At 47.9% G+C, this 26,522-nt stretch overlaps 2 protein-coding genes across 2 annotated transcripts in view; one reads left to right on the forward strand and one right to left on the reverse strand.

Moving 5' to 3' along the window:
* The window catches only part of LOC150068506 (histone-lysine N-methyltransferase MECOM-like), a 277,305-nt gene extending 275,284 nt beyond the window's left edge, over positions 1-2,021 (reverse strand). The window contains exon 1 of the mRNA XM_090338630.1: positions 1,624-2,021. Coding sequence (XP_090194756.1) covers positions 1,624-1,660 — 37 coding nt within the window. The 5' untranslated portion in view covers positions 1,661-2,021. The remainder of the gene's footprint in view (positions 1-1,623) is intronic.
* Positions 2,022-7,091: 5,070 nt separating this feature from the next.
* Positions 7,092-22,630, forward strand: LOC150068509 (elongation factor 1-alpha 1-like). Its single transcript, XM_090328770.1, is given in 4 exon segments — positions 7,092-7,650; positions 21,164-21,928; positions 22,015-22,107; positions 22,110-22,630. Coding segments are annotated over 4 exon segments (1,935 nt in total). The 3' UTR covers positions 22,628-22,630.
* The last annotated feature ends 3,892 nt before the right edge of the window (positions 22,631-26,522 follow it).

Below are 26,522 nucleotides of genomic sequence, written 5' to 3' on the forward strand. Positions count from 1 at the left end.
AACAGAAACGTAGCGACAGCGACCGATGACGACCCAGTGAGCTATTTCGGCTTCCCACTGCGATCCAAGAGGAAAATAAGTAAATAAATAATAAAAATCATCAGGGAGTGCGGGGGTGCTTGGATGGGGCGTGAACGGAGCGCTGGACCGGCGCCCGGGACGACCGCCTCTGGCCCGGCTGCACCGCCGACTCCCGGGCCGGGAAATCGTGCGCCTTCGGCGAGGACGCAGCGGGCCGCGGGCGCGGAGAACCCCCGACCGTCCCGGGAACTCTGGGACCGGGGGCCGGAGAGGGAGGCTGGGGACTTTCGACTACGGAAAATCGTCGTCGCCGCCGCCACCCCGATCTCGTCTCCCAGGCCAACCCCGGCGCGGCTGGAGTTGGGTTTCGGGCGGCCCCGGGGCCTGCGCCCTCCGCTTGCCGCTCCGGCTGGACTGGCACTGCCGGCGGGCGCTCCGGAGCCCCGCTCCCCGCTCCCCGCTCCCCGCGGACTGCGAACATCTGAACAAACCCAGCCCGCGGGCCGAGTGCGTCGAAGGCGCCCCAACGCGGTCCGCGCCGGCCCCAGACACTTTTGCCGCGAGTGGGGGTGAGGGTCCCGCGTGAGTGGGTCAGCTCCGCGCCGGGCAGGCAGGGGGCGCCGGGGAGAACGGCTGACCCGGGCCCGAGCTGCGCCCCAGATGGAGGGCGTGAGGCCCAGCCCGCCCTGGGGGTCCCTCGGAGCCCGCCAGCCGCGGGTCCCCCGGGTCCCCGGGTTCCGGGTCAGAGCGCGCCCTCCCGGCCGCCCGGCGCCCCCGCTGGCCGCGCGCCCGCCACTCCGCGCTCCGCACGCGCCGCCGCGGCCTCTCCTCCTCCCACCTGCCGTAGGCTCGGAGAAGCCGGTAGCGGGACTCGGCCGGTGCCCCCCCGGCCCGCGATCGCGGCCCCCCTTTTGTCTCCCCGCCCCCCCTCCACCGTCCTCCCGCCGCGCCACACACGCCGCCCAGCTCGGCCAGGCGCACAGCGCCCACTACCGCGCCCGCCGCTCGGCGCAGCCCGCCCGGCAACTTCCAGAGCCGCCTCGCAACTTTTCCCAACTCCGCCGCCGCCGCCGCCGCCACGGCGGGGCCCGCAGAGCCCGTCGCCCACCCCCGACCCCCAGACACAAACCCAGGCCCCGCCGGGCTCCCGGCCCCGGCCCGCCTCCCCCACCCGCTCCCCCGCCTCCCGCACCCGGGACCTGCTGGTTGGCCAGAGACGACTCTCCCCCGCCGGGGCGGGGAGGGAGGGGTAGGAGGAGGGGAGGGGAGGGGGCGCCCTCCCCCACCCCCGCTCTCACGCGCTCTCCCCCCTCCCACCCCGATCCGGCCGCCCCCACCCCACCCCCCACCCCGGGATCCGCCACAGCTGGTCGGAGCGCGGGGCTGGGGCGGCCCGGGCTCCTCCGCCGCCCAGAGCAGCGGCGGGAGCGCGGGCGCCGGGGCGCCAGGGCTGGGGCCGGCAGGTTCCAGGGGTGCGCAGCGCCTGCCCTCCGCACCGGCCCCGCGCGCCCGGCCGCCCGCGCGCCCTCCCCGCGCGCCGGAGACAGATATGCAAGATGGCAGAGAGGGGGAAAGCCAATAGAAAAGGGATATTGCACCTACTTGTGGCCAGTTTCCTCGCCCTGCCTTTGGATCTCATGCTGTGCCCAGTCCTGCAGCCGCTGGTGTGTGGTTGGGGTTTTTTTTTTTCTTGGATCTTTTCCTTCTTTTGCTCCCCCTCTCGCTCCCTCCTCTCTCTCTCTCTCTCTCTCTCTCTCTCTCTCTCTCTCTCTCTCTCTCTCTCTCTCTCTCTCTCTCGCACACTCACTTTTACACACTCCCTCCGTCTTTCCTTCTTTCCCTCTCTCTCCCTCCCTCTCTCCCTTTCTCTCAGTCCACACTCGCTATCTCTCCAGCATTGTCAGTTTGGACACCTTCGCACATGCGCGCTAGACGCCCCTCCAACATCTCAGCGCCGCCAAAAAAAGTTTGGAGCGATTTATCACTTTGATTTGGAGATCTTGTCAGATGGCAATCGCCGAGGAGGCGGAGAAAGGGAGCGGCGGGGAGGGCGGCGGGGGGGGGGGGGGCGGGGAGCCCGCGGGGAGCTGGAGGGAGCAGACACCTCGCCCAAAAAAGAAAAAAAGAAGAAGAAAAAGAAATGAAAAGTCTTGGGCCGAGGCTCGAGTCTGTGTTGAATCACCAATAAGCCTGTATTATAACTATTAGTGTTAGAGCAGAATATATTGTAAGATATTTTCTACATCGATGGGCAAACCTAAAAGTGGAGGGAGGGAAAAAGAACTTCAAAATAAATCTTTCTTCCCTACTTAAAAAAATAAATAAAACACTCTAGAAGAGCTGGACTGTGGGAGAAGGATCCCGAAAAAGTGAGAAGCATCTTGAACTTGAGAAGTCTGCTTGCTGCGGCTGCTACTTCTGCTGAAATAATTGCGGCTTCCGCTTCCAGAGTTGGAAGCGGATAAATCTGTCTTTGCTTCATCTTAGGGGCAATACCAAACACTCGTGGGTGTCCTTGGAACCTTCCCACAGCCCACCACGTGAAGACAACTCCTCCAGGCCCAGGTCTCACTGGCTGCTGAGCCTTTGACACCCAAGACCTCTAAGTCTTCCCCCAGGTCGGCGGTCACCTTCCGGCCTCCCCAACGTCCCAGCCGGTCGCCTCTCGGGCACTCAGCGGGCCTGCCATTTTATTCACTCGCTTAGACCTCCAACCTCTGGGGTCACAAGGAGGAGGAAGAGGGGGAAATCCATAGGAGAAGGAGGAGGAGGAGGAGGAGGAGGAGGAGGAGGAGGAGGAGGAGGAGGAGAAGAAGAAGAAGAAGAAGAAGAAGAAGAAGAAGAAGAAGAAGAAGAAGAAGAAGAAGAAGAAGAAGAAGGAGAATTAGGAGAAGAAGAATTAGGAGAAGAAGAATTAGGAGAAGGGATGAGGAAGTGGAGGAGGAGGAAAGAAATGCCTTGTTGGGAATTGCTTTAATTACAGGATTCACCAATGAGGTGAGCTTGCAGACATGAGGCATTCCCGGGGTGGGGGAGGTGATGTGTTCAAGGTATGAATCAATCTGAACTCGGTATAGATTTTTCTCTTGGTACAACCTCCTTGCATTAAACAGTTTTGTTCAATACCTTCCATGTGCTATTTATGTCTCCATTAATATCTGTTGCAAATCCTGCCAGACACCATAAAAGAAAATTACAATCTTTTTCAGGCTCTGTGCTGCAAGCACACATCCTTGATGCTCGAAGGAAAGGGGAAAGGAAAGCGGGAGCGAGGAACCATCGGTGTTGGCAGAGGCAAGAGAAGAGAAGCCAGATCACTGAATGTACCCACTTGCACCTGTTGGTATCCACGGTCAAAGGAAGGACTTGGAGGAGGGAGGGTGAGAGGGGCAATAATAAGATTAACCCTCCTCAAAAAAAAAAAAAAAACAAAAACAAAAACAAAACATGCATGCCTATGAGAATCAGAGTTTAAAGGAATCACCCTGACCAAAGATGCCTGCCATTTTTCTTTCCCTCAGAGCTGTGTAATTCGGGGGCATTTCACTGGAAGATACTGGCCCCTGGAGAGCCAAGCTACAGGTCCCAAGAGAGACCTTGGGTGTGTAACCTTGAAACGGGAGGAAGGAAAGGGGGAGGCAAAGGAGGAAATTCCACTGAACACTAGCGAAACAACTTCCCAGAGGGGAAAGCACTGATGCCCACACACAAGGTCGGCAGGAACTGTGGTCTTCCCAACTGGAGGGGAAGACCTGGGGTTTTTCCTGGAACTCTGGCTCCCATGGCCTGGTGCACACAAGTCTGTGTGCTTCACACCTGGCCGGCCAGCCCCACCAGTCTTCTGAGTGTGAGTTCCCATATGTGTATAACACAGACAATCCTCCTGTGTGAAACTGCCATTTGCTCTTGGGTTAAATAACTGGAGTGACTGCTGTGCTCAGGAAAAAGCGGGGTGCAGGGCGCGGAATGAGGAGGGGGATGAGGCTTTAAGTCTTTGGAAAGGAGACAAAATTTGTAGGAAAAGAAGGTGGGCTAACAGAGGAGTTCATAAAGCTGCTTCTGGTTGAAGTTAAGAAGTCTCTGGGGGAGAATTGCCTAGAAGAACCTAGCAGGTCTTGTCCTTCTTAGGAATTGAAATGGGGCTCACCAGGATCAAAGAGGGGACAGGAGAGTTTTGTCTGGGACATTTTATTTCACCTTCTTAATCTAGGGGCATTAAAAAAAAATAGCAGAGTGGATGGAACTAAACTGCCAACTTCGGCTCACGTCCTCTCGAGGGAGAGAGGAAGTAAAAGAAGACTCTAGAGGAATTCTGTAGAAGGGCTGGTGTTCCGAAAGCCAGGGATTAAATGCAAGACTTACAGGTGGACTGTTTCTACGGAGGAAATTATAAACCACCTGGTGGACTAACAGGGTAGGGGGATTCTGTGAAGGGAGGACGTGGGAGGGAAGACCGAAGTCAATCCGATCATTGAAGGAACCCCAAATGCGAAGGCCCCTGTCTTTCAGACTTCCATTAGAGAAGGGGGGGGGGGGGCATGGGACACCTGCAGTCTTCCGGGTTGTGGTCTTTCCAGGAGAGGTTCAGAGGAGTGAACGAGACTTCCTCTAACTGAAATAATAAATGCAACGTCTTCTGTGTCCCGCAGGCCAAGGCTTCGTGAAAAGAAATCATTCTTTGTAAAGAAAACGGATTCACAATACCATCCACTCCTCCCCTCCACCCCAACTTCAAAGCTGGGTTTCCTGTCCTGTCTTCTTGCTTTGCTTCTTCCTCTACCCCTGGCTTCCTGCTCTAAGTGCCCCGTGGAAGAGCTAAGTGGCCGGTTCAAGTGCAGGACGCAGGAGGCCGCTCCCCGGGGCCTCCTCCGCCCTGTCACCGCCACCTGTCCCCACTCCCAACCGTGAGACCCGAGCAGGTGCCCTCGCCTCCCCTGGCGACACCTCCGACGGGGACTGCCAGGCTGGCCCTGCTCTGGGATTTTTTTTTTCCAAAGGCCTCCAACAAGTTGTGGGCGCCGCCTCCTCGCGGCCCGCAGCACCCCCGCCCGGCCTCAGGCTCTCGCGTGGGGCCCTGCGTGGGCTCCCCACGGAAGGGGCCGTCCCAGAGGCCTTTACCTCGTTGCGGGGAAACAAAATGAACCAGTCCTCGCGGTGAGGGTCTGCTTGTTTGCGTCGTGGGTTTGGCTTTTGTCCCTTGAACCGGCAGTCGGTGAGAGGGGGGTTGATTTGGGGGTTAATGTGGAGGTGCAGAACCCCTCCAGGCCCGTTCGGCCTCCTCCACCCGGGCCGAGGCCGCTCTACCCGCCTTCGCGTCGAGCCCACCGAGCCTTCGGGAGAGTTGGGATTGTGGATGGTGGGATTTCTTGGCCTATTATCTTTGTGCAGTGAACTTTTACATCGTGCTATTGAATCGCAACCTGGCTACCAGCAAGATTAATTTAATCATTGTAATGCAATTATTAATACTGTTTACCCAACGCTGGGTTTCAGGTTGGCTGTTAAGAAATTAAACTCTCGCTGGGTGCCCAGAGCAGGGGTTTCTTCATGTTGAAACGAAACAGCCCCTTCTATTTAGTCTCAGAGCTCCAGCTTTCGGCCAGGGGCTCAATTAGCCAAAATGGAAACAATTTCCATTCATTGCAATAACTCACTGTTCTGGAGATCGCTTTCAAAATATACACTTTATTATTATACGCTGACCTCCGTGGCGTGGCGCGGCAATAAAAGAAAGAGGCCGAGAGATCTATCTAGCCCCCTTGGGCTATAATTATTAGAAATTAATTGAGTTCAGGACCCTGGGTAGCCCAGCTAAATTAATAGCTTGTCTAGTGGTTTAAATCCGAATTTTCAGTCCACGGGAGAGAAGGGGAGAGAGTCGGAGACATGAAATGCAGGCCCAAGGGACGCCCGAGTTTACTCGCGGGGCGCTCATCTATTACAGGGTGTCCAGACTGCGTCTGACTCGGGGAGCCCTGGCCGCTGAGGGAAGGAGGGAGGGAGAGAGAGAGGGAGGGGGAGCAGCTGGAAAAAGAGGGAGCAAGCTGGGGGGGGGGGGAGGTGGAGGAAAGGTCTCCAGTTGATTTTATTCGATTTTTCTTGTGTGCATTGTTTTCGGGAGGGGTTGCATTTAGGGGTTAAAATTTTAAAAATAAATAAATAAAGATTCCGTGTACTCCGAGCTGTCGTGCGGGAGTAAAAGTGAAAAGAGAGCCTTAGGCAAAAGGAAATTACTGCGCGCCCGCGTGACCTTTCCGGGAGGTAATCAATCAAGTGATCAACAGGGATATTTATCACGGCTCTATAGGACGACTTCGCCCCGCACGGGCGGGCGGGGTGCGGGTGGGTGGAGGGGCGCCCGGGAGGGTGGAGACGCGCGCGCACACCCCACGCGCGCGCGCACACACACAAAACTTTGAACCACCCTGCTGAGCCTCCACGCACACGGAACGCGGAGGCGCGAGTGTGTGCCAGGGCTCCAGATCTGGGGCGGACGCGCTCGAGAAACGCACACACTCCTACATGAACGCGGGGGGCCCAGGGGTTCAGCCCCGCGGCCGAGCCCAACCCAGGTGTGAACTCCAAGCTACCGCCCCTGCCGGGCCCGCAACGAAGCCGAGGGTGGGCGGCACGGGCGTCCAGGACCCCCGGGGACTCCAGCGTGGGGCTGCCCGCCCCCCTCTCCGCCGCCCTCCTCTCTCCTCTTCGAGCGAAATCCCCGCGCCACCCGCGCGGGCGCGCCCCGCTCCGGGCCGGGGTTCGGCGGGCGCGCGTGTTCTTTCCGCCCCGCTTCCTCCTCCACCTCGTAAACCTCTCCCGTTTTTGTAATTTGCGTTTTCGGGCCCAGATGCCTCCGCGCGTCCTTCGGTTGAACGACTCGGCTCCCCCGGCACCCGCACCCCCGATTCCAGACACCATTGTAAGGGGGGGATGATAGGGTGATGACGATGGTGGTGGTGGTGGTGGTGGTACTGAATATGGGTTTATAATGGAAACCTCCGCGGCCCCTGCCAGCCCGTGGCTCGTAGTCCTTCGTTCCCGCAGAGCAGCTCCGCGGACCGCCCGCCCCGATGGGGACGCGGACGCGGCTGGGTGACGCTCGCTCCCCGCACGTAGCCTGCGGGCCGAAGCCCCGGCGGGCTCCGGCGCCACGCCGAGGTCTCGCGGTGGCCCGGGACGCGCAGCTCGCGTTCCCCGCCCGCGCCGCACCGCCCGGTCTGCGGCGCCCCCGCCTGGCCTCCGCGGCAGCCGCAACTCCCACGCCGCCGCCTGCGCCCGGACCCCGAGGTGGGAAGCGGCCGGCGCGCCCCGGGGTCCCCGAGCGGGGTGGAGGAGGCCGGCGCGGGCCCAGCAGCTCCCGGGGCCTCTCCTGGCTTGGGATCCGGGGCGCAGCTTCGTGGGGTTCCAATCTTTGCCCTGAAGGAAACGACGCCCGGGCCGCCTGGAATCCTCGCACCGAACACGCGATCGCGGGAGACGGCACCCGAGTGTACGCGCGCCGGCGCGGACCCCAGGGCCTCGGATCGAGTGTCCGCGGGAAGGCAGGGCCCAGCGGGGTCGCCCCTCCGGGCAGTACCTGCACGTCACCAGAAACGCAAGCGCCTGCGCCCCAGACAGACGAGCAGGCAGGCAGGCAGGCAGACAGACAGGCAGGCAGGCAGGAAGACAGACAAGACAGACAGGCAGGCAGGCAGACAGACAGACAGACAGGCAGGGAAGCAGGCAGGGAGGCAGGCAGGCAGGCAGACAGACAGGCAGGCAGGCAGGCAGGCAGGCAGGCAGGCAGGCAGGCAGGCAGGCAGGCAGGCAGGCAGGCAGGCAGACAGACAGGCAGGCAGGCCGGCAAGCAGGCTGATGCGCCTCATCAAAACGGCATTTTCACGGAGTTGCCTGCCCGCAGACCAACCTCCCGCCTGGCCCTCCACTCTGCACCTCCTCCAACCGCACTCCAAACCCTGCTTTCGGCTTTGATCTGGAGTGGTTAAGGGGATGACTCTGTTCCTTTAAAAAGGTGTACCTCGGAAATGGAGGGATGGCCCAACGGGTAGAGCACCAGCTCTGCGTGGCATGACGGAGCCAACCAAGAGCTCCAAACCCTGGGTTCAAGACCCAGCATTCGCACAAAAATAAAGGCTCCATGTCCTGTCCAGTAATAGAATCTCTGACCCAACCAGGTGTGTTGGCTGGAGGTGATGCTGAGACACGAGTGTGATTGACGCCCCCTCCTCCAGGAAACCCTCGCCCCCAGGACACCCCCTTCCCCAGGGAACACCTCCCCCAAGGCACTCCTTCCAGGGCACCCCTCCTCCCCCAGGAAACCCCTCCTTGCCAGGGCACCCCATGCACCTCTCCCTCCTGAGAAAGGCTCCCATTCACATGCCTTCCTTCTCCCTGCAGCTTTTAGGGCGTCTTGAAGAAGAGTATGCCTTCAGTCTAGCATGGGTCATTTTCACCCACCTGGCGGACTTGGTCTTTCCTTCCCAAACAGAATGAATGTGTAAAAAACAGGTGCAGGGAGTCCCCAATGCCACTGCAGGAAAAGATGGCCTCATTCGGATTTCTTGCTACCCACTGAGATAGCAGGATAGGATTCTAAGACCTTAAGTGTCAAACCACTGAGGATGCAAATCCCAATACTACTTTCTACCAGCTGCCTAATTTCAGAGATTTACATGATGCTTGCAAAGTATCTAGTAGAAATTTAATAAATGAAACTATTTAGAGGCCCAAGCTCCAATGTTTTGTAGTTTGACATAGAGGATAAAGCTTTGTGCATATGTGGGTTCACTATGTATTTGTGTGTGTGTGTGTGTGTGTGCACATGTGTGTTCACAAGTACTCAGGGCCAGAGCACTGGCTTTTAGCTTTTGTTCTGTCAAGGCAGGTGCTCTACCACCTGAGTTACAGCTCCACAGCCAGTGTTTTACTGGTTCATTAGAGCTAGAGTGTGGAAGACTTTTCTGACTGAACTGGCTTTGAGTCTCAACCCTCAGCTCTCAGCCTCATGAGTAGCTAGGATCACAGGTGTGAGCCACCAGCTGGGCCACACACAAAGGAAGCCACAGAGACTTGCAGACAACTGGACAGCTCAGAGGACTGCGGTCCCTAGGTTACCACAGGTTTAACACCCCAGGTGAAGAGGAAGCCATAAACACAGCTCACCTAGAACAGATTTCTCACAGAATAAGTGCCCTTTCCTTTCCTCCTTGCCCTATTTGTTCTTTCTACTGTTTTGTGGGGCACCTTTTATTTTCACTTTTCATACACCTGTTTGTTGCCCTTCTTTTCAGTTATTGAAAGTCTAGACCCCTGCCCATAGATTAAAGACTTGAAAAACGGATGCATGTGATGCATTCACATTCTCCACTCAAGTAACTATGGTTAATGCGAATATCTACACCTACCCAAAGTATGTTCTACATCTTTTTTACTTTTTATTTTTATTTTTGTCAGTCATGAGGTTGAACTCGGCCTGGGCGCTGTCTCTGAGCTCTTCAGCTCAAGGCTAGCACTCTACCACTTTGAGCCTCAGTGCCACTTCCGGTTTTCTGGTGGTTGATGGAAGAGAAGCGTCTCATGGACTTTCCTGCTGGGACTGGCTTTGAGCTGCGATCCTCAGATCTCAGCCTCCTTAGTAGTTAGGCATACAGACGCGAGCCACCAGCACCCAGCTTCACGTCCTTTTAAAGCACTAACTGTAGGATTTGTGCTGAGACAGCTTACAAATGAGACTGCCTTGTAACAAGACCCTCGGCCTTCATTACTTTGACCTGGGTCCAAGGCAGAACCTGGCAACCTTCAAACTTCTCTGTGCAGCAAAGTCCTCTAACCATGCCAGAGTGTCATACAGGTGTTGTCCTGCTTTATGAAAACCCACATCACAATACAATTATTCGCTCTGTGCTATTTTATTAAATAATGAGTCCCCCTGGGACATTTAAAATATGATTTGACTTCTAATATTTTGATTTATACTTACTTTTCCCAGAAACATTACTGTTGAGGTAACGTTCTCGCTCGCTCTCTCTCTGCCTCTACCTCTCTCTCTATTAAATAATGATGTATGTCCCATAGCAAATGTTTCATAATCTTTTCAAAGATGAAGACTTGGAAGCACAACACGGTTCTGAGATTGGAAAAGAAACAGTGTCTACGGAGAATCAATTGTACCCAGAAGGAACTAAGGAACTGGTCTATTGAATTATCTGCTTTGTGGGCTACTGTACTAGAAGGCTGCCAGTGATAAAATTGGAACTCCAAGAGTTTTTGGAAATAGGATGATCTGATTATGTACTGAGTTTTAATAGTAAATGTTCCAAACAAGCTCTATAAACACTTTTTTTTTGCCAGTCCTGGGCCTTGAACTCAGGGCCTGAGTACTGCCTTTGGGCTTTCTCAAGGCTAGCACTCTACCACTGGAGCCACAGCACCATTTCCAGCCTTTTTCTATATGTGTGATACTGAGGAATTGAACCTGGGTCTTTGTGCATGTTAAGCAAGCACTCTTACCACTGTCCCAAACTCCATGCCCTCTCTAAACCCTTCTTAAAAATACTACTCCAAACTATTGAAGAGGATGGATGGGATTAGAGCAAATGGGGGAAGGAGGTGATAGAAGGAGTGAGACTAATCAAGATGCACTGTATTCATGAACTGACATGATAAATTGAAACCTCTTGTATAGTTAAAGAGAAAGTTTAAAAATAAAGAATTACAGGCGTGAGCCTGTAATCCTAGTTACTCAGGAGGCTGAGATCTGAGGATCACTGTTCAAAGCCAGCCCAGGCACTAAAGAACGAGACTCATATCCCCAATTAACCACTAGGAAACCTGAATGGGGCTGTGGCTTAAGGAGTAAGACAGTAACCTGGAGCTGAATTGCTCAGGGTCAATGCCTAGGCCCAGGAGTAGGGTTGTAGCCTTGAGCTGAAGAGCTCAGGGACAGCCCCCAGGCCAAGAGTTCAAGCCCCATGACTCACAAAAGAAAAAATAAAATAAAAAAGACCCAAAGATTAGCACAGAATTTAATGTGGTGGCACACATATGTAATCATGAGTTCAATGCCAGCAAGACAAAATAACAAGAAAATCAAAGAGAAGAGAGGCACTACCAGAGGCTCACACCTGTAATTCTAGCTACTCAAAAGGCTGAGATCTGAAGTTGGCAGTTCAAAACCAGCCAGGGCAGGAAAGTTCATAAGATTCTTATCTCCAATTAACCACCAAAAAACAGGAAGTGGTGCTGTGGCTCCATGTGCTAGCCTTGAACTGAAGAGCTCAGGGACAGTGCACAGGCCCAGAGTTCAACCCCATGACCAACAAAAAGACAGAAAGGTGCGGGGGAGAAAATCAAAGCGAAATCAAGAGGCAAAACACTAGAAATGAATTTTCAGTTGCATTCAAAGGGAAAAAGCAAGAGGAATGGAGACACAGAAGAGGTCCCCCAAAGGCATGAAGAATCCTAATCTTTTCTGGAAAGTAGACTTGAATAAATAGATGGGCACATACTGTGGAAGGTTTGAATGAAAGACACAATCTTAGGGCTTCATCTGGAAGATAAGCAAAGGATCTCAATGACATCCAAAGTGTGCCTTAGGAAAGCAGAGCCACTAGTATGGTGTTGAATGCCTCTCTTCACATACTTGGACTACCCATTTACTGAGATCCAAGACAAACATTTCCTGTCCCAATTAACTGCTGATATCATTCTTCCCCCTGGATGCAATCTCACCCCATCACCAATCTCCTTTGGCAGCTTTACCTCCCATGCTGTATTTTTTTTTTTGGTTGTTGTTGTTGTTATTTGAGAGGGGTGTTTGTTTTATTTTCACAGTCCTAGGTCTTGAACTGAGTTTGGTCACTGTCCCTGAGCTTTTTTCTTTTTTCTTTATTTATTTAGTGCTCTTAACTACTTGAGCCACAGCTCCACTCCCAGTATTTGAGGGTGATAAGCTGGAGAAAAGAATCTCATGGACTTTCTTTTCCCTAAGTGGCATCAAACCTTGATCCTCAGAGCTCAGCCTCCTGAGTAGCTAGAATTACAGGTGTGAGCCTCCCTTGTCTGACCATGCTGGGTTTTCCTATAACTCCGATTATCTCTCCTCTTGGAATGCAAACTCCCTTGCTCCAGTGCTTAATCAACATCTTGCTCAGGTATTGTTTTACTTCCTAAATATGAGGCTTGTTGTTATAACCTTAGAAAAAAGCTCAGCTATTATCTTTTTAACACTGACTCACAGACTTTCAACTCACTTTCCTTGTTCTATGACTAGATGTCTATGCTGGCTTGTCTGGCTCTGTTATCATGTTTTTATCATCTTGTTCATAAATCCTTTTTATGGTCCCTTTGTACTTAACTCTGAATAATTCCATCAGTCTATATTCAGATTCCCTAAATCTCTCGTTAGTTGTGTCTAATATGCTATTTTACCTGCCAGTTAAAGTTTTACTTCAATTTCTTAATTTATATAATTTGTACCACTTATATAGTAAGTGCCTCTTGATTGGCAATACTGGGATTTTGAACTCAAGGTCACATACTTGCTAGACAGGTGCTCTACCACTTGAGCCAGGTCACGTTGTGAGTCTACCCTCGCTGGTCTCAGACCACAGTCTTTCTAACATATCTCACTGTAGTTGGGATTATGGGTATAACATGCCATGCCCACCTTTTCAGTTGAGATGAAGTCTCCATAAGTTTTTGCCTGAGCTGGCCTCAAACCATGATCCTCCTAGCCCCTGCCTCTAGAGCCTTTGGTATTACAGGTAAGGAGTATTGCATCTGGTATCCAATTCCTATTTCACATTGCTTTGTTTTCTTCTATTTTTTCCCCACAGTTAAATTGCCAAATATTTTAACATTTCTTTCTTTCTTTTTTCCTTTCTTTCTTTCTTTATTAATTTCTTTAAATTCTTTCTTGACAGTACCAAGATTTGAACTCAGGACCTGGTGCTTACTCAGCTTGTTCACTAGCTGGCATTCTTTCACTTGAGCCACACTGCCATCTCAGCTTTTTTACTGTCTACTCTGGAGATAGAATCACAGAGACTTCTGTCTAGACTGGTCTTGAACTGGAACCCTCCAGATTTAAGCCTTCTGAGAAGCTAAAATTATAAGCTCAGCCACCAACCAGACCTCAGTTAAACTTATTTCTTTTGTTGACACTTTATTATTTTAAGCTCCTAGGGATCTAATATTGGGTTTGTATCTTCCTACCACTGGCCAAACATGTTGTTCTTCTGTATTTTATTGTATTTTATTTATTCTCTGTGTGTATGCTGGTCCTGGGGGGCTTGGACTCACTCTGAGCATTCGTGCTCAAGGCTAGCACTCCACAAGTTCAGCCACAGCTCTATTTCTGGCTCTTTTGGTTTTTAACTGTAGAGAAGAATCTCATGGGGCCAAGTGCAAAGTTGCTCATGCCTGTTAATCCTAGCTACTCAGGAGGCTGAGATCTGAGGATTGTGGTTCAAAGCCAGCCCAGGGACTAAAATCTGTGAGACTCTTATCCAATTAACCATCGGAAAACTGGAAGTGGTGCTGTGGCTCAATGGTAGAGCCCTAGCTTGAGCTTAAGAGCTTAGAAACAGTGCCCAGGCCCAGAGTTCAAGTCCCATGACCACAAAAAAAAAAGTCTCATAGGCTTTCTTGCCCAGGCTGCCTTCAAACCTTGATCCTCAGATCTCAGCCTCCTGAGTAGCTAGGATTACAGGTGTGAGCTACTATGCCTGGCTTTCTTGTATTTTAGAATTTGAATGTCTGGGTTTACTTTCAGTAAGGTTCTTTGAGGCAAACACATTTAAATTTATTTGGAGATATGTCCTCCCAGAATAAGCATATATTTCTTTTTGTCAGATGCTCCAGTATAATGACCAATTTTGTGTCCATTATTTTATCAGCCTGACTTTTCCTACCCTCTGGAAGAAAAATAGTAGATAGTAGACAGGAATGAGGCTGGCCTTTTGGGGAGAACTTTCTGGGCATATACTTTTATCTTTGACTCAGAGAGTAAATGAGATGGAAGCTCTCCTTTTCATTTTTGATATGATAATGTTTATATCAGCCTTCCACTGATGGCATAGCTCAGACCACATTTTATCAGTTCAATCTCCCGATTCCTATTAGGCTGAGCTTTTTGTCCAGTATCATGAGGGTTTTGAAATCTAAAGGCCAGTTCTTCACATCATAAGTTTGCAAGGATTTCAGTTCTCTCTTGGACTTTACTCCAGGGACTTCATTCTCTATTCAAGAACACTTATATTCTTCAGCAGGGTACTTCAGTGATTTATGAAAGGAAGGATTGAAGATTATTTAGTCTATAAAAATTGTGAAAAGTCTAGACTTGAGAATACCTGTGGTGGTATATTATTAGTGAATTACTGTTTCTTTTCTTTATGGGTGTGTGTGTGTGTGTGTGTGTGTGTGTGTGTGTGTGTTTTCAATCCTTTGACTTAAAAAAAAAAAACTCTCTGGTTTCCAAAACAAAAGGCAGAAGACATTAATGTCACTTATAAAGTAGAAACAAAAATAGCCTTTTACATTTTTTTGTTCAGTTCAAAATTCTTCTCCCGTACCTACTTTCTCTGGCAATCAAAATCACATTCAGCCTTCAAATGTCATCTTGGATTCAGCCTTCTTCCTAATGCTTTCCAGGATGATAATAACTACAAAAGAAAAAATGACTCTTGGTTAAGTGCTTACCTGCATAAAGCACTATTCTGGCATTTTGTTCATATCACTCTCATTTTATAAATAGCTAAGTGACATGTTTTTCCTCATTGAACTAATATTCCTAAAAGTTAAGTGAATTTTCAAGGTGATCTAACCAGTAACAGGTGGAGCTGGATGAACTTTCTGTTGTGGTTTTAACTCACAACAAAGCAACATGCCATTGTTAACTCTAATAAAGGAATAGCCAGATAACACCCAAATTCATGTTGGACCAATTTTTATCCTCATATGTTTCTGCTCTGACAACTTAACCCACCCGCCAGGTTAACTCTTGCTTCCTCTAGGCTGTCACCACATTTTCAACCATCTGTGTTTGTTCCCTTTTCTCATGGGAACTACAGGTAAAATAAAATATGCAGCTGGGTGCTGGTGGTTCCCATCTGTGATCCTAGGAACTCAGAAGGCTGAGATCTGAGGGTTGCAGTCCAAAGCCAGCTGGTACAGAAAAGTTCATGAGACTCTTATCTCCAATTAACCACCAAAAAATGCCAGAAGTGGATCTGTGGCTCAAGAGGTAGAACACTAGCCCTAAGCAGAAAAGCTTGAGAACAGCACTCAGGCCCTGAGTTCAAGCCCCAGTATCAGGACACACAAAAAGCTCCTGCAGTTTCCACCTAGGATTCCTGGAACGTTTGCTCACCTTGTGTCCCCTGTCGAGTGCTTCTCAGGGCCCATGGGAGCCAGGATCTCTGATGCCCCCCCCCACAACCTTTGATCTAGGCCACCCCAGATGCCCAGCAGGTGAACAGGTCTCTAGATGAGGCCCCCTGCTGGTGGATACCCTTCCAGGTGTTTGAGTCTTCCCAGGTGAGCTTCCAGAAATTCTTAAGCAGAAACAAGCAACACACTGAACACAACCAAAACGATTCTTGCAATCGCGCCCCGGTGGAGTAGTCTGCTGTGCGCTGGGAATAAAAGGGAATGTGACAGATCAGCCATGCCCGGTCAGCTTGGGCTCACAACTGTGGGTCCAGTGTGTCTGCAGACCTTTCCTCCTGCCCTAAGCCTCCTCCTAGTCCTGGATGGAAGACAGTGACTGCAGTTCAACGGCTCCACTTCACCTGGAGCTAAACCTTGTCTTCTCCACCCCCCCTGACCTGGGTCCATCTGCCTTCCAGCCCCCATGTCATTTACTTGCTGTGCCTGCTAACCGTCAAGTCTCCTGTTCAGAACACAGAGTCATGCCATCCCATGTGGCCCTGCTCCTGATCAAAAGTTGTAGCTAGGGGGGCCACAACGCACCCCCTCCATTGTAAGGAGCCTCATGAGATTGTCCAGAAGATCATGGTTACTAGGCAATTGGGTCACCCCAAGACCAGAAGCCAAAACATTGCCGACTGGGGGATGTGGAGACAGGATTTAGAACAACCATGCCGCAGTTTCCGGTAGCTGGTCTCAACATCTCTATGCTAAGAAGCAGAGCAGGGCAAAATCCAGCATGAACCAGATACAGAAGGGTCAACCTGTAATCCTAGCTACTCAGGACACTACCAGCCCAGGCAGGAAAATCCATGAGACTCTTACCGACAATCAACCAGGACAGAGCGGAATGTGGATCTGTAACCCAAATGGTAGAGTTCAAACCTTGAGCACCAAAGTTCAGGGACAGAGCCCAGGCCTTGAGTTCTAGCAAAGCAGAGCACTAGGGGTGTTTTGCAGGCTGTGCTGTGGGAAGGAAGACAATGTTAGGACCTGAAACATCCCAGCTTGGTTTTCTGGTCTTCCAGAGATCTGCAAACCGCCTATCTTTTTTAGGAAAACTGTATGTGTGTGTGTGTGTGTGTGTGTGTGTGTGTGTGTGTGTGTGTGTGTGTGTGTGTGCTTGTACTAGGGCCTGAACTCAGGGCTTTTTCTTTTTTTAAGGGAGACTGATGGAAATAAGAGTTACATGAACGTTCCAGCGAGGACAGGCTTCATATACCAGTCCTCAGATCTCAGCCTCCTGAGTAGGTAGGATTACAAGAGTGAGCTACCACAGCCTAGCTCAGTAAAACCTTTCTGCTTAAACCAAACAGAGCCAGTTGTTTTATCTGAAATTTTAAACTCTAATTTATTTAATTTACCAGTGCTAGAGGTTAAACCCAAGACCTGGGCCCTGCCCCTTAGCATTTTCTGCTTAAGTCTACCACTCTACGGCTTGAGCCACACTTTTAGCTTTTTGGTACTTAATTAAAGTTGAGAGATTTGTGGACATTTCTGGCTTCAAGCCATGATACTCAACTCTCAGCCTCCTGAGTAGCCAGGATTACAGGTATGAGCCACCAGTGCCAGCCTTGAGTTATCTTTTAATATCTTGTGACTCTATTAATCAGAAATCCTAGAGCTATAGAATGTTCACTTAATCTTTGTTTAAATATTGTTAATATTTAAAATATGTACACACTACTGTGTTAGTAGGAAGTTAACAATTACAGTCAGATGTGGTAGCATATGCCTGTAATCCCAATACTGTTTAATGCTGAAGGTAAATTAGTGATTTACCTTAAAAGTTTCATAATTATTTGAGATTTCCATTTTGACAGAAATGTTTAATAAGCAATATATAATGTTTTCTAACAAAACACATGTAGTTCATGAACCTCTACTTTAGAAGTGCATGACAAAAAATATTTCAGAATCCAAGAGTTTAGAAACCACTGTTGTGAATTCAGAATATTCATTCTTAAGTGAACTTCAGGGCAAAATATTTAAAGAACATTTCTAATCATACAGTTCAATTTTTTTTTGATAGCAGAAATCCTTCTCCAAAGAAAGCTTCATGGCCTAGAACAAATAATCTTCCATGCAACCACTCTCCTTTGTACCTTTCCCCACGGGTCCTTGGAGACATTATTTGCATGCAGAATAGACTGCTGAACAGACTAGATCTCTCTCCTTGCACGAGTTAAAAACCCAAGACCGCCGGGAGTTTGGCCTAGTGGTTAAAGTGCTTGCCTAGCATGCATGAAGACCCGGGTTCGATTCCTCGGTACCACATACATAGAAAAAAAGCTGGAAATGGTGCTGAGGCTCAAGTGGTAGAGCTCTAGCCTTGAGAAAGTCCAAGGACAGTGCTCAGGCCATGAGCTCAAGCCCAGGACTGGCAAAAAAAAAAAAAAAAAAAGTCTCAAGATCTTTGGGGGCCGGGAGTTTGGCCTAGTGGTAGAGTGCTTGCCTAGCATGCGCGAAGACCCAGGTTCAATTCCTCGGTACCCCACATACATAGCAAAAAGCTGGAAGTGGTACTGAGGCTCAAGTGGTAGAGCTCTAGCCTTGAGAAAGTCCAAGGACAGTGCTCAAGCCCTGAGCCCAAGCCCAGGACTGGCAAAAAAAAAAAAAAAAAGAAAAAGAAAAAAAAAAACCCAAGACCAAGAAAGGAAATGACTGAGCCAAGGGTTAGATGATGTTGGAACCGGGGCTCCACCTATATTTTCTGAATCTCTCTCTCTCTCTTTTTTTTTTTTTTTGGTCCAAAAGTCTTTCCATTAGAAGGCATTATTTCATGTAAATGCTAGATTTGAAGGTGTTTTCATGATCCTTCAAAGATTGTTTCCCTCATGGTTCTGCTTGCAAACCTGAAGCAACAGAACACCTGAGGAGTTAGAGGAAAATACTGGAGAACTAAAAAAAAAAAAAAAGAAAATATTGGAGAACTTCAGCTGCTCAGGCAAAAGCATTTGAAGGAGAATTCACTATATTTCTGTTTTCTATGGGCATTGGTAGGAAAAAATATATACATATATACACTAAATTAGAAGCCCAGACAAACTCTTCCCTGGATCCAATCATGCCGCTCTGTCATCCAGTGGAAATGTGGCTTCTCTGAAGCTCTGCTCTCTTGTTCACACATGTGTATTGCGACCAGCAGAGAAATAAACCAAGAGTGACTACGAACAGATAGCCTTGAATTCCACTGAGATTGATGACAGTGGTAATAAAAAAGAGTCCACTCCGTGGCAGCCGCTACCAGTAGTAAGTCAGCAGTTAAAAGGGGAGAGCTTTAAGAGAAGCCCACACGTTAGTTCTTGTCATTGAGATTTTCTTTGGCAGTAATATATTCTAGGGATTAAATCAAACCAAATGTTTGTAACAATGAAAGCATACTTATGTTAACAGTTAGGATTATTGTTCCAGGGAATATACTCTAGCTACATTCTAACATACTCTTCTGGACATTATTTGATCATTTTTCACCTCTTTTTATTTATTTCTTTTTGTGCCAGGCTTAGGCTTGAACTCAGCACCTTGGCACTGTTCTGGAGCTTCTTTTTGCTCAAGGCTAGCACTCTACCACTTGAGTCACAGCTCCACTTCCATTTTTGTTTGTTTGTTTGCTTGGGTAGTTATTGAAAATGAGAGTCTCACAGACTTTTCTGCCCAGGCTGGCCTCAGATCTCAGCCTTCTGAGTAGCTAGGGTTACAGGTGTGGGCCGCTAGCACCCAGCTCATTTTTCACCTCTTTTTTATAAATTCTATATTAGATCTGAACAAATTATAAAGTCTTTTTAAAATTTATTTAAAAAATATTTAAGCTTAGTTCTCCTCTGAGGACTGCTTTTCTTACAGCTCACACAGTAACATAGTATGTGATGAATGCCCTCTAAAGCAAGTTCTGGCAATATTTTATTTTTTATTCTAGTTTATCTGTTTTATTTACTGCCATCCCTGGGCCTTGAACTCTGGGCCTGGGCACTATTCCTGATTTTCTTTTGTTCAAGGCTAGCACTCTGCCACTTGAGCCACAGTGCCATTTCTGGCTTTTTTGAGTAATTGGAGATGAGTCTCTTGGCCCTTCCTGGCTTTGAGCTGTAATCCTCAAATCTCAGCCTCCTGAATAGCTAGGATTACAGGTGTGAGCCACCGACGCCTGGCCTGGCAATCTTTCAGTCCCTTTCACTCCACTGGATGCCCATACATTTCAGCACAGCTTTGGCTGCCCATTACCTGGTTTTTTTTTCCCCCCTGAATGCTGTTTGAGTTTACACTCTCACAGAGGGTCCTGCCATGCCTGGAGCTTTGTCATGCTATGCACTGTCCCAGGCCACCAGACCATGACTGTGACAAGCTCAGAAATCTCCAAAAGCAATGTTTATAACAGGTGGGAGCCAGGGACATGGCCACCACAGGAGCACTGGGAACAGAAGAAAGCGCTTGCCTGCTAGCCCTACACTTTCTTGCTAGCCACCAGGTGCTACCATCCTTGCTACACAAGCTCATGTGCAGATACAACGACTTGCTGTCACATGAGACTCTTCACCAGAGCTGCACCTGCAATCTCATGGGAGGCTGTCTAAAACAGAGGCTCCTATTCCAAACAATCACATAAAAAAAAATCACCTTGAGCTGAGGTGCAAGCCTGCTGGCATTTTAATAGCTGACCAGTAGATTTCTATTCACTTAGTTAAGCACTCTCTCAGCAATAAGTCTTTCTAGAGATCTTGGCCCTATTGTTTGTTCCCATTCATCATTCCCTTATGTCCTAATGTCTACCCTCCTATGATTCCTACTTGAAATCCTGCACACAAGCTCACTGTAATACTCTAATAAAGTCACCAATCACTGTTCACTCGCCTCCATGCAAGAACAACCTCCACACAAGAACTAGACTTCCAAAACTTTCCTGGGGAAAACACGTGAGCAATCATGATGTGGATTTTCATTCTAAATCCCCAGTCATGGCTCTGGAGTTTGCATATAGCATGGTATAATATTGTATTGTGTCTCCAGATTCTGTCTCCCACATACATAATCAATTTTTTACCCCCACAACTATACAACGCTGCCCTGTCATGCCCACCACCATTGGCTGGTGACCTGATCTCATCATTCTAGAACATATAGAAATCATCTTCCTAGCCCCAAATCTACCACACACACACACATACACACACACACACACACACACACACACACACACACACACTTACACATATCCACACTTTTTTCCCTACTCCTTGGTGATGGGTAGAGTCCCTGATCCTTCTATAAACCAGCCTTCCACTCAATTCTGGATCTTTCCTCCTGTGTCTTGTAAGATGTCATCTCTCCCTTCATAGAAATAAATATGCTTCAATCTCTTCCTTCCGTCTTCTAGCTAATGGCCCCTCTCCAAACAGAGCAAATCTTCCTAAATATTACATTCATTTTAGCTGTCACACTGTGTCTCTCTCAGCTTCTTTCACATGCAACTTCCTTTCTAAGTTGGATTTCTTTTAGTCATTTTCCCTATTTCCTCAATGCAACAGTGAAAACACTATTATCACAGCCAATGTCATCTTCCGAAGTCTTTCCTTGGATGTCTAGAAGGAATCTCATAGTTCACATGTATATACATCATCTCCTTAATTCGCCCCACAAAAATAATCTGGTCCCCTTTTTCGCAACAGGTTTGCCATCAGGACGCAGGTGCTGTGAAAAACACCACTAATTGAAGCCAAAAAGGGAACGGAAAAGACCCATACTAACATTGTCGTCATTGGACATGTCGATTCTGGCAAGTCCACCACCACCGGACACCTGATCTACAAAGGTAGTGGCATAGACAAGAGAACCATTGAGAAGTTTGAGAAGGAGGCTGCTGGGATGGGAAAGGGCTCCTTCAAGTATGCCTGGGTTTTGGATAAACATGAGCGTGGTTTCACCATTGACATCTCCCTGTGGAAATTTGAGACCAGCAGGTATTACGTGACCATCATGGATGCCCCAGGACACAGAGACTTCATCAAGAACATGATGACAGGCACATCCCAGGCTGATTGTGCTGTCCTGATTGTTGCTGCTGGTGTTGGTGAATTTGAAGCTAGTATCTCCAAGAATGGGCAGACGTGTGAGCATGCCCTTCTGGCTTAGACATTCGATGTGAAACAGCTCATTGTTGGCGTTAACAAAATGGATTCCACTGAGCCACCCTACAGCCAGAAGAGATACGAGGAAATCATTAAAGAAGTCAGCGCCTACATTAAGAAAATTGGCTACAACCCTGACACAGTAACATTTGTGCCAATTTCTGGTTGGAATGGTGACAACATGCTGGAGCCAAGTGCTAATATGCCTTGGTTCAAGGGATGGATAGTCACCTGTAAAGATGGCAGTGCCAGTGGAACCACCTTGTTCGAGGCTTTGGATTGCATTTTGCCACCAACTTGTCCCACTGACAAGCCTTTGCGCCTGCACCTTCAGGATGTCTACAAAATTGGAGGTAAGTTGGATATCTGAAAACTTCTCAGACTGATTTGGTAAACAAAGGCCACCATTCATAATAATAGTATGTTCTGACTACTTCAGGTATTGGCACCGTCCACGTGGACCGAATGGAGATTGGTGTCCTCAAGCCTGGCACGGTGGTCACCTTTGCTCCTGCCAATGTCACAACTGAAGTGACATTGACATGCATCACGAGGCTTTGAGTGAAGCTCTTCCTGGGGACAATGTGGAATTCAACATCAAGAACGCGTCAGTCACAGATGTCTGCTGTGACAACGTTGCTGGTGACAGCAAGAATGATCTGCCCATGGAAGCAGCTGGCTTCACTGCTCAGGTGATCATCCTGAACCATCCAGGCCAGATCAGTGCTGGCTATGCCCCCGGGCTGGATTGCCACACTGCTCACATCGCTTGCAAGTTTACTGAGCTGAAGGAGAAGATTGACCGCCGTTCTGGTAAGAAGCTGGAAGAAAGCTCTATATTCCTCAAGTCTGGTGATGCCGCCATTGTTGACATGGTTCCAGGCAAGCCCATGTGTGAGGAGAGCTTCTCTGACTGTCCTCCTCTGGGTCGTTTTGCTGTTCGTGATATGAGGCAGACTGTTGCTGTGGGTGTCATCAAAGTTGTGGACAAGAAGGCTGCCGGAGCTGGCAAGGTCACCAAGTTTGCCCAGAAAGCTCAGAAGGCTAACTGAATATTATCCTAACACCTGCCACTTCAGTCTTCACCAGTGGTGGAAGAAAGGTCGCAGAACTGTTTATCTCATTTGGCCATTTAAGTTTAATAGGAAAAGACTGGGTAATGATAACAAGGCATCGTAAAACCTTCCGAAGGAAAGGAAAAATGTTTTGTGGACCATTTTTTTGGTGTGGCAGTTTTAAGTTATTCGTTTGTAAAAATCAGTAGTTTTTAATGGAAACAACGTGACCAAAAATCTGTCACAGAATTTTGAGGCCCATTAAAACAAAGTTTAATGCGAAAAAAAAAATCTGGTCCCTCCCAAATCTTTCTACCTTACAAGGTGACTGTGCAGGTATAAGGTGTTCAAATTTTGATTCTTCTCTCTTTTTTCTTTTTTTTGTAGTGCCAGTCCTGGAGCTTGAATCTAGGGCCTGGGTACTGTCCTGAGCTTTTGTTCTCAAAGTTAGCACTCTACCACTTGAGCCACAGCTCCACTTCTGGCTTTTTTGGTAGTTTATTGGAGAGAAGATTCCTATCCACTTTACCATTCAAGCTGATTTTGAACTGTGATCCTCAGATCTCAGCCTCCTGAGTAGTTAGGATTACAGGCATGAGCCACTGGTACCAGACTGATTCTTCTCTATCATAGTCTTTATATAAGGCATCAACATGTTTTGTAGGTTATCTTTCCAAAATATATCCTGAACACATTCATCTCTCTCCATTTCTCCTTTGTCCTGTTGCCCTCATTCATCAGGTGAACATGAAGTCACTTGCCACATCATACCCACTTTCTCTAGGGCAACCTAGGACATTTTTCTTAAACATAAAAATGTCAGGGGCCAGGAGTGTAGCCTAATGGTAGAGTGCTTTCCTAGTATGCACGAAGCCCTGAGTTCCATTCACCAGTACCACAGTGCCGGAAGTGGTGCTGTGGTTCAAGTGGTAGAGCACTAGACTTGAAAAAGCCCAAGGACAGTGTTCTGGTCCTGAGTTCAAGCCCCAGGATTGGCAAAAAAAATGTTTAAATTTTTTAACAACATGCAATCAGATCACTTCTCAAATCTGCTATTATTCTTAGGATAAATTCACCATCTTTAGGTGACCTGACCTCAGATCCTTTCCCCATCACTCTCTCCATTGTCTCAGATGCATATTTCCTCTATTTGCCTCTACTTGCTTACCCCTAGCCTTCTTTTGACCAGCTCCTTCCGAACTCAGCTCCTGGAGCCACCCTCCATCTCATGACTATTTATGACACTATTCAGTGTTTCTTATCTTCATGGCACTTGTTCAACACATGAAGTCATTTTAGCTGACATTCCCAAAGTAAATAAAACAACTCTTAAAGAAAATCTCCAGGGGCCAGGAGTTTGGCCTAGTGGTAGAGTGCTTGTCTAGCATGAATACCCGGGTTCAATTCCTCAGTACCACATAAATAGAAAAAAGCCAGAAATGGTGCTGTGGCTCAAGTGGTGGAGCTCTAGCTTTGAGAAAGCCCAAGGACAGTGCTCAGGCCCTGAGTTCAAGGCCCAGGACTGGCAAAAAAAAAAAAGAAAATCTCAGAGATCAGTGAAATAAGAAAGAGCCTTTAGGTGAGATGAACTCTAATTCCTTATAGTTTTCTTTGAAGAAAACTACTTCTTTAATTTAAGTTGTCTTTAGATTCCTGTTATTTGTTTGTTTATTTATTTATTCATTTATTTTTTGTTTTGTTTAGGTAGTACCAAGAAATTGAACCCCAGGGCCTAATGCATGTTAGACAAGCACTCTACCATTAAGTCACATTCCCAGCTCTAATTCCCCATCTTTAAAGACAGTGGCTCCATGGCACAGTAGAGTGTCATAAACTTTAGTGAGTGCCATCACTATTTCAGTTTAGTCAACTAAACTAAAATCACTATTTCAGTCTCTTTGACTAAATTCTATGAATTTTTGACTCATGGGTTTGTTTGGGTTTTGTTTTTTTTTTTTTTTTTTTTTTTTGCCAGTCCTGGGGCTTGAACTGAGAGGCTGGGCACTATCCTTGAACACTTTTTGCTCAAGGCTAGCACCCGGCCACCTGAGCCACGGTGCTGCTTCCAGCTTTTTCTGTGTTTGTGGTTCTGGAGAATCAAACCCAAGGTTTTGTGTATGCCAGGTGAGCATGCTCCCCACCTTGAATCATGTATTTTATGCTCTCTGTTTCAACACAAAACCAGAACTTGGTTTCTATATGTAAAAAGCTTTCTGTTAATTTAACAAATAAGGACTGAAGATATGACATGATAGAGTTTTGCCTGGCAAATACAAAGTCTTGAGTTCAAACCCTGATACACACACACACACACACACACACACACACACCACATCACTGACACACACACTACACATATGCCACACACACAAGAAATGATTACTTTTTCCAGCGAAAAGAATATGATTTTGTTTCCTTCTGAATGATAACACTACTTCTGCTTTCCAAAGCTAATTGAGAGTTGGATGCGCAGTGACTCCATCCTGTAATCCTAGCTATTCAGGAGCCTAAGATCTGAAGATCATTGTTCACAGCCAGCGTAGGCAAGGAAATTCTGTGAGACTCTTATCTCCAGTTAACCACAAAATACCAGAAGTGGATTGTGGCTCAAGTGATAGAATACCAACTTTGAGCAAAGAACTTCAGGGCCAGCTCTGCATGATAGACATAGATAGATGGATAGACAGATAGATAGATGGATGGAGAGATAGTGTTTATTATTTCAATATGCAGAGTATTCTGATTTTGAAATTTTCTGAACACTTTTTTATTAGTTGTTTCTCTGTTAAACCTTCATTTCCCTAATGCTTCCTTTATTTCTCTTAGGTAAATTATTCCCTTTAAAACATCAAAATGGGGCACTAAGTTAGTAACAATTTCAGATAAATCATGATTGGATCCTGTATCCATAATGAAGATTAACAACTAAATTTTTGAGCCGACATGAAGCCAATAAGCTATTTCTAAGTCCATTTTAATTAACACAAAACATTTGTCAACTCCAAACAGTATTATAAAACTTCAAGGTCAAATTTGTATTTAAAACTGAGTTGGCTAATACAATATATGTTTGCATACTGTCAATTTAAAGTGGTATTTCCATTTTGAATAAACATAGCTTAAGATTTACTAGGTAAAGCTGAACTTGGCACAGGCCGCAATCCCCACTACTCAAGAGACCAATATAGAAAAATCTGAAGTTTGAGGCCAGCCCAGGCAAAAGTAATGAGACCCTCACTCAAAAACAAAATGGAAATAAAAGAGCTGAAGAAGTAGCTCAAGTTAGATAGAAAGCTTGAATAACAAGTATAAGACTCAGAATTCAATTCCAACTACCGAATTAAGAAAACAAAATACTGCCAGCCACTGATAGCTCACTATTGTAATCAGAGCTACTCAGGAGGCTGAGATCTGAGGATAAAGATTCAAAGCCAGCCCAGACAGGAAAATTCCTAAGACTCATATCCAATCAACCACTAAACAGCCAGAAGTGGAGCTGTGGCTCAAGTGATAGAACACTAGCCTTGAGCGAAAAACAAAGAGACAGTGTCCAGGCCCTGAGTTCAAGCCCCAGGACAGGCGCGCGCGCACCACACACACACACACACACACACACACACACACACACACACATATACACAATTAGTATGTAAACTCTGGCTGATCTCAAATTCACTATATAGCCAAGGCTAGCCTAGAACTTGTGATTCAATGGCCTCAGCTTCCTGAATGCTAGACTCCAACACATATCTCACCACACTGCATTTGAAAACTTTAAGGGAGATTTTTCTTACACAGTGTTTCCCTTCCAAATAGCTTTTAAAACTCACTTGTTGCAAAAGAAAATTGTAGATCTTCTTGTCTTGCAGAATGGCTCATGGGTTCATAGGAA

This window comes from Megascapheus bottae, chromosome 1 (genome assembly GCF_031878675.1).
Source record: "Megascapheus bottae isolate mThoBot1 chromosome 1, mThoBot2.hap1, whole genome shotgun sequence".
NCBI classification, from domain to species: Eukaryota; Metazoa; Chordata; class Mammalia; order Rodentia; family Geomyidae; genus Megascapheus; species Megascapheus bottae.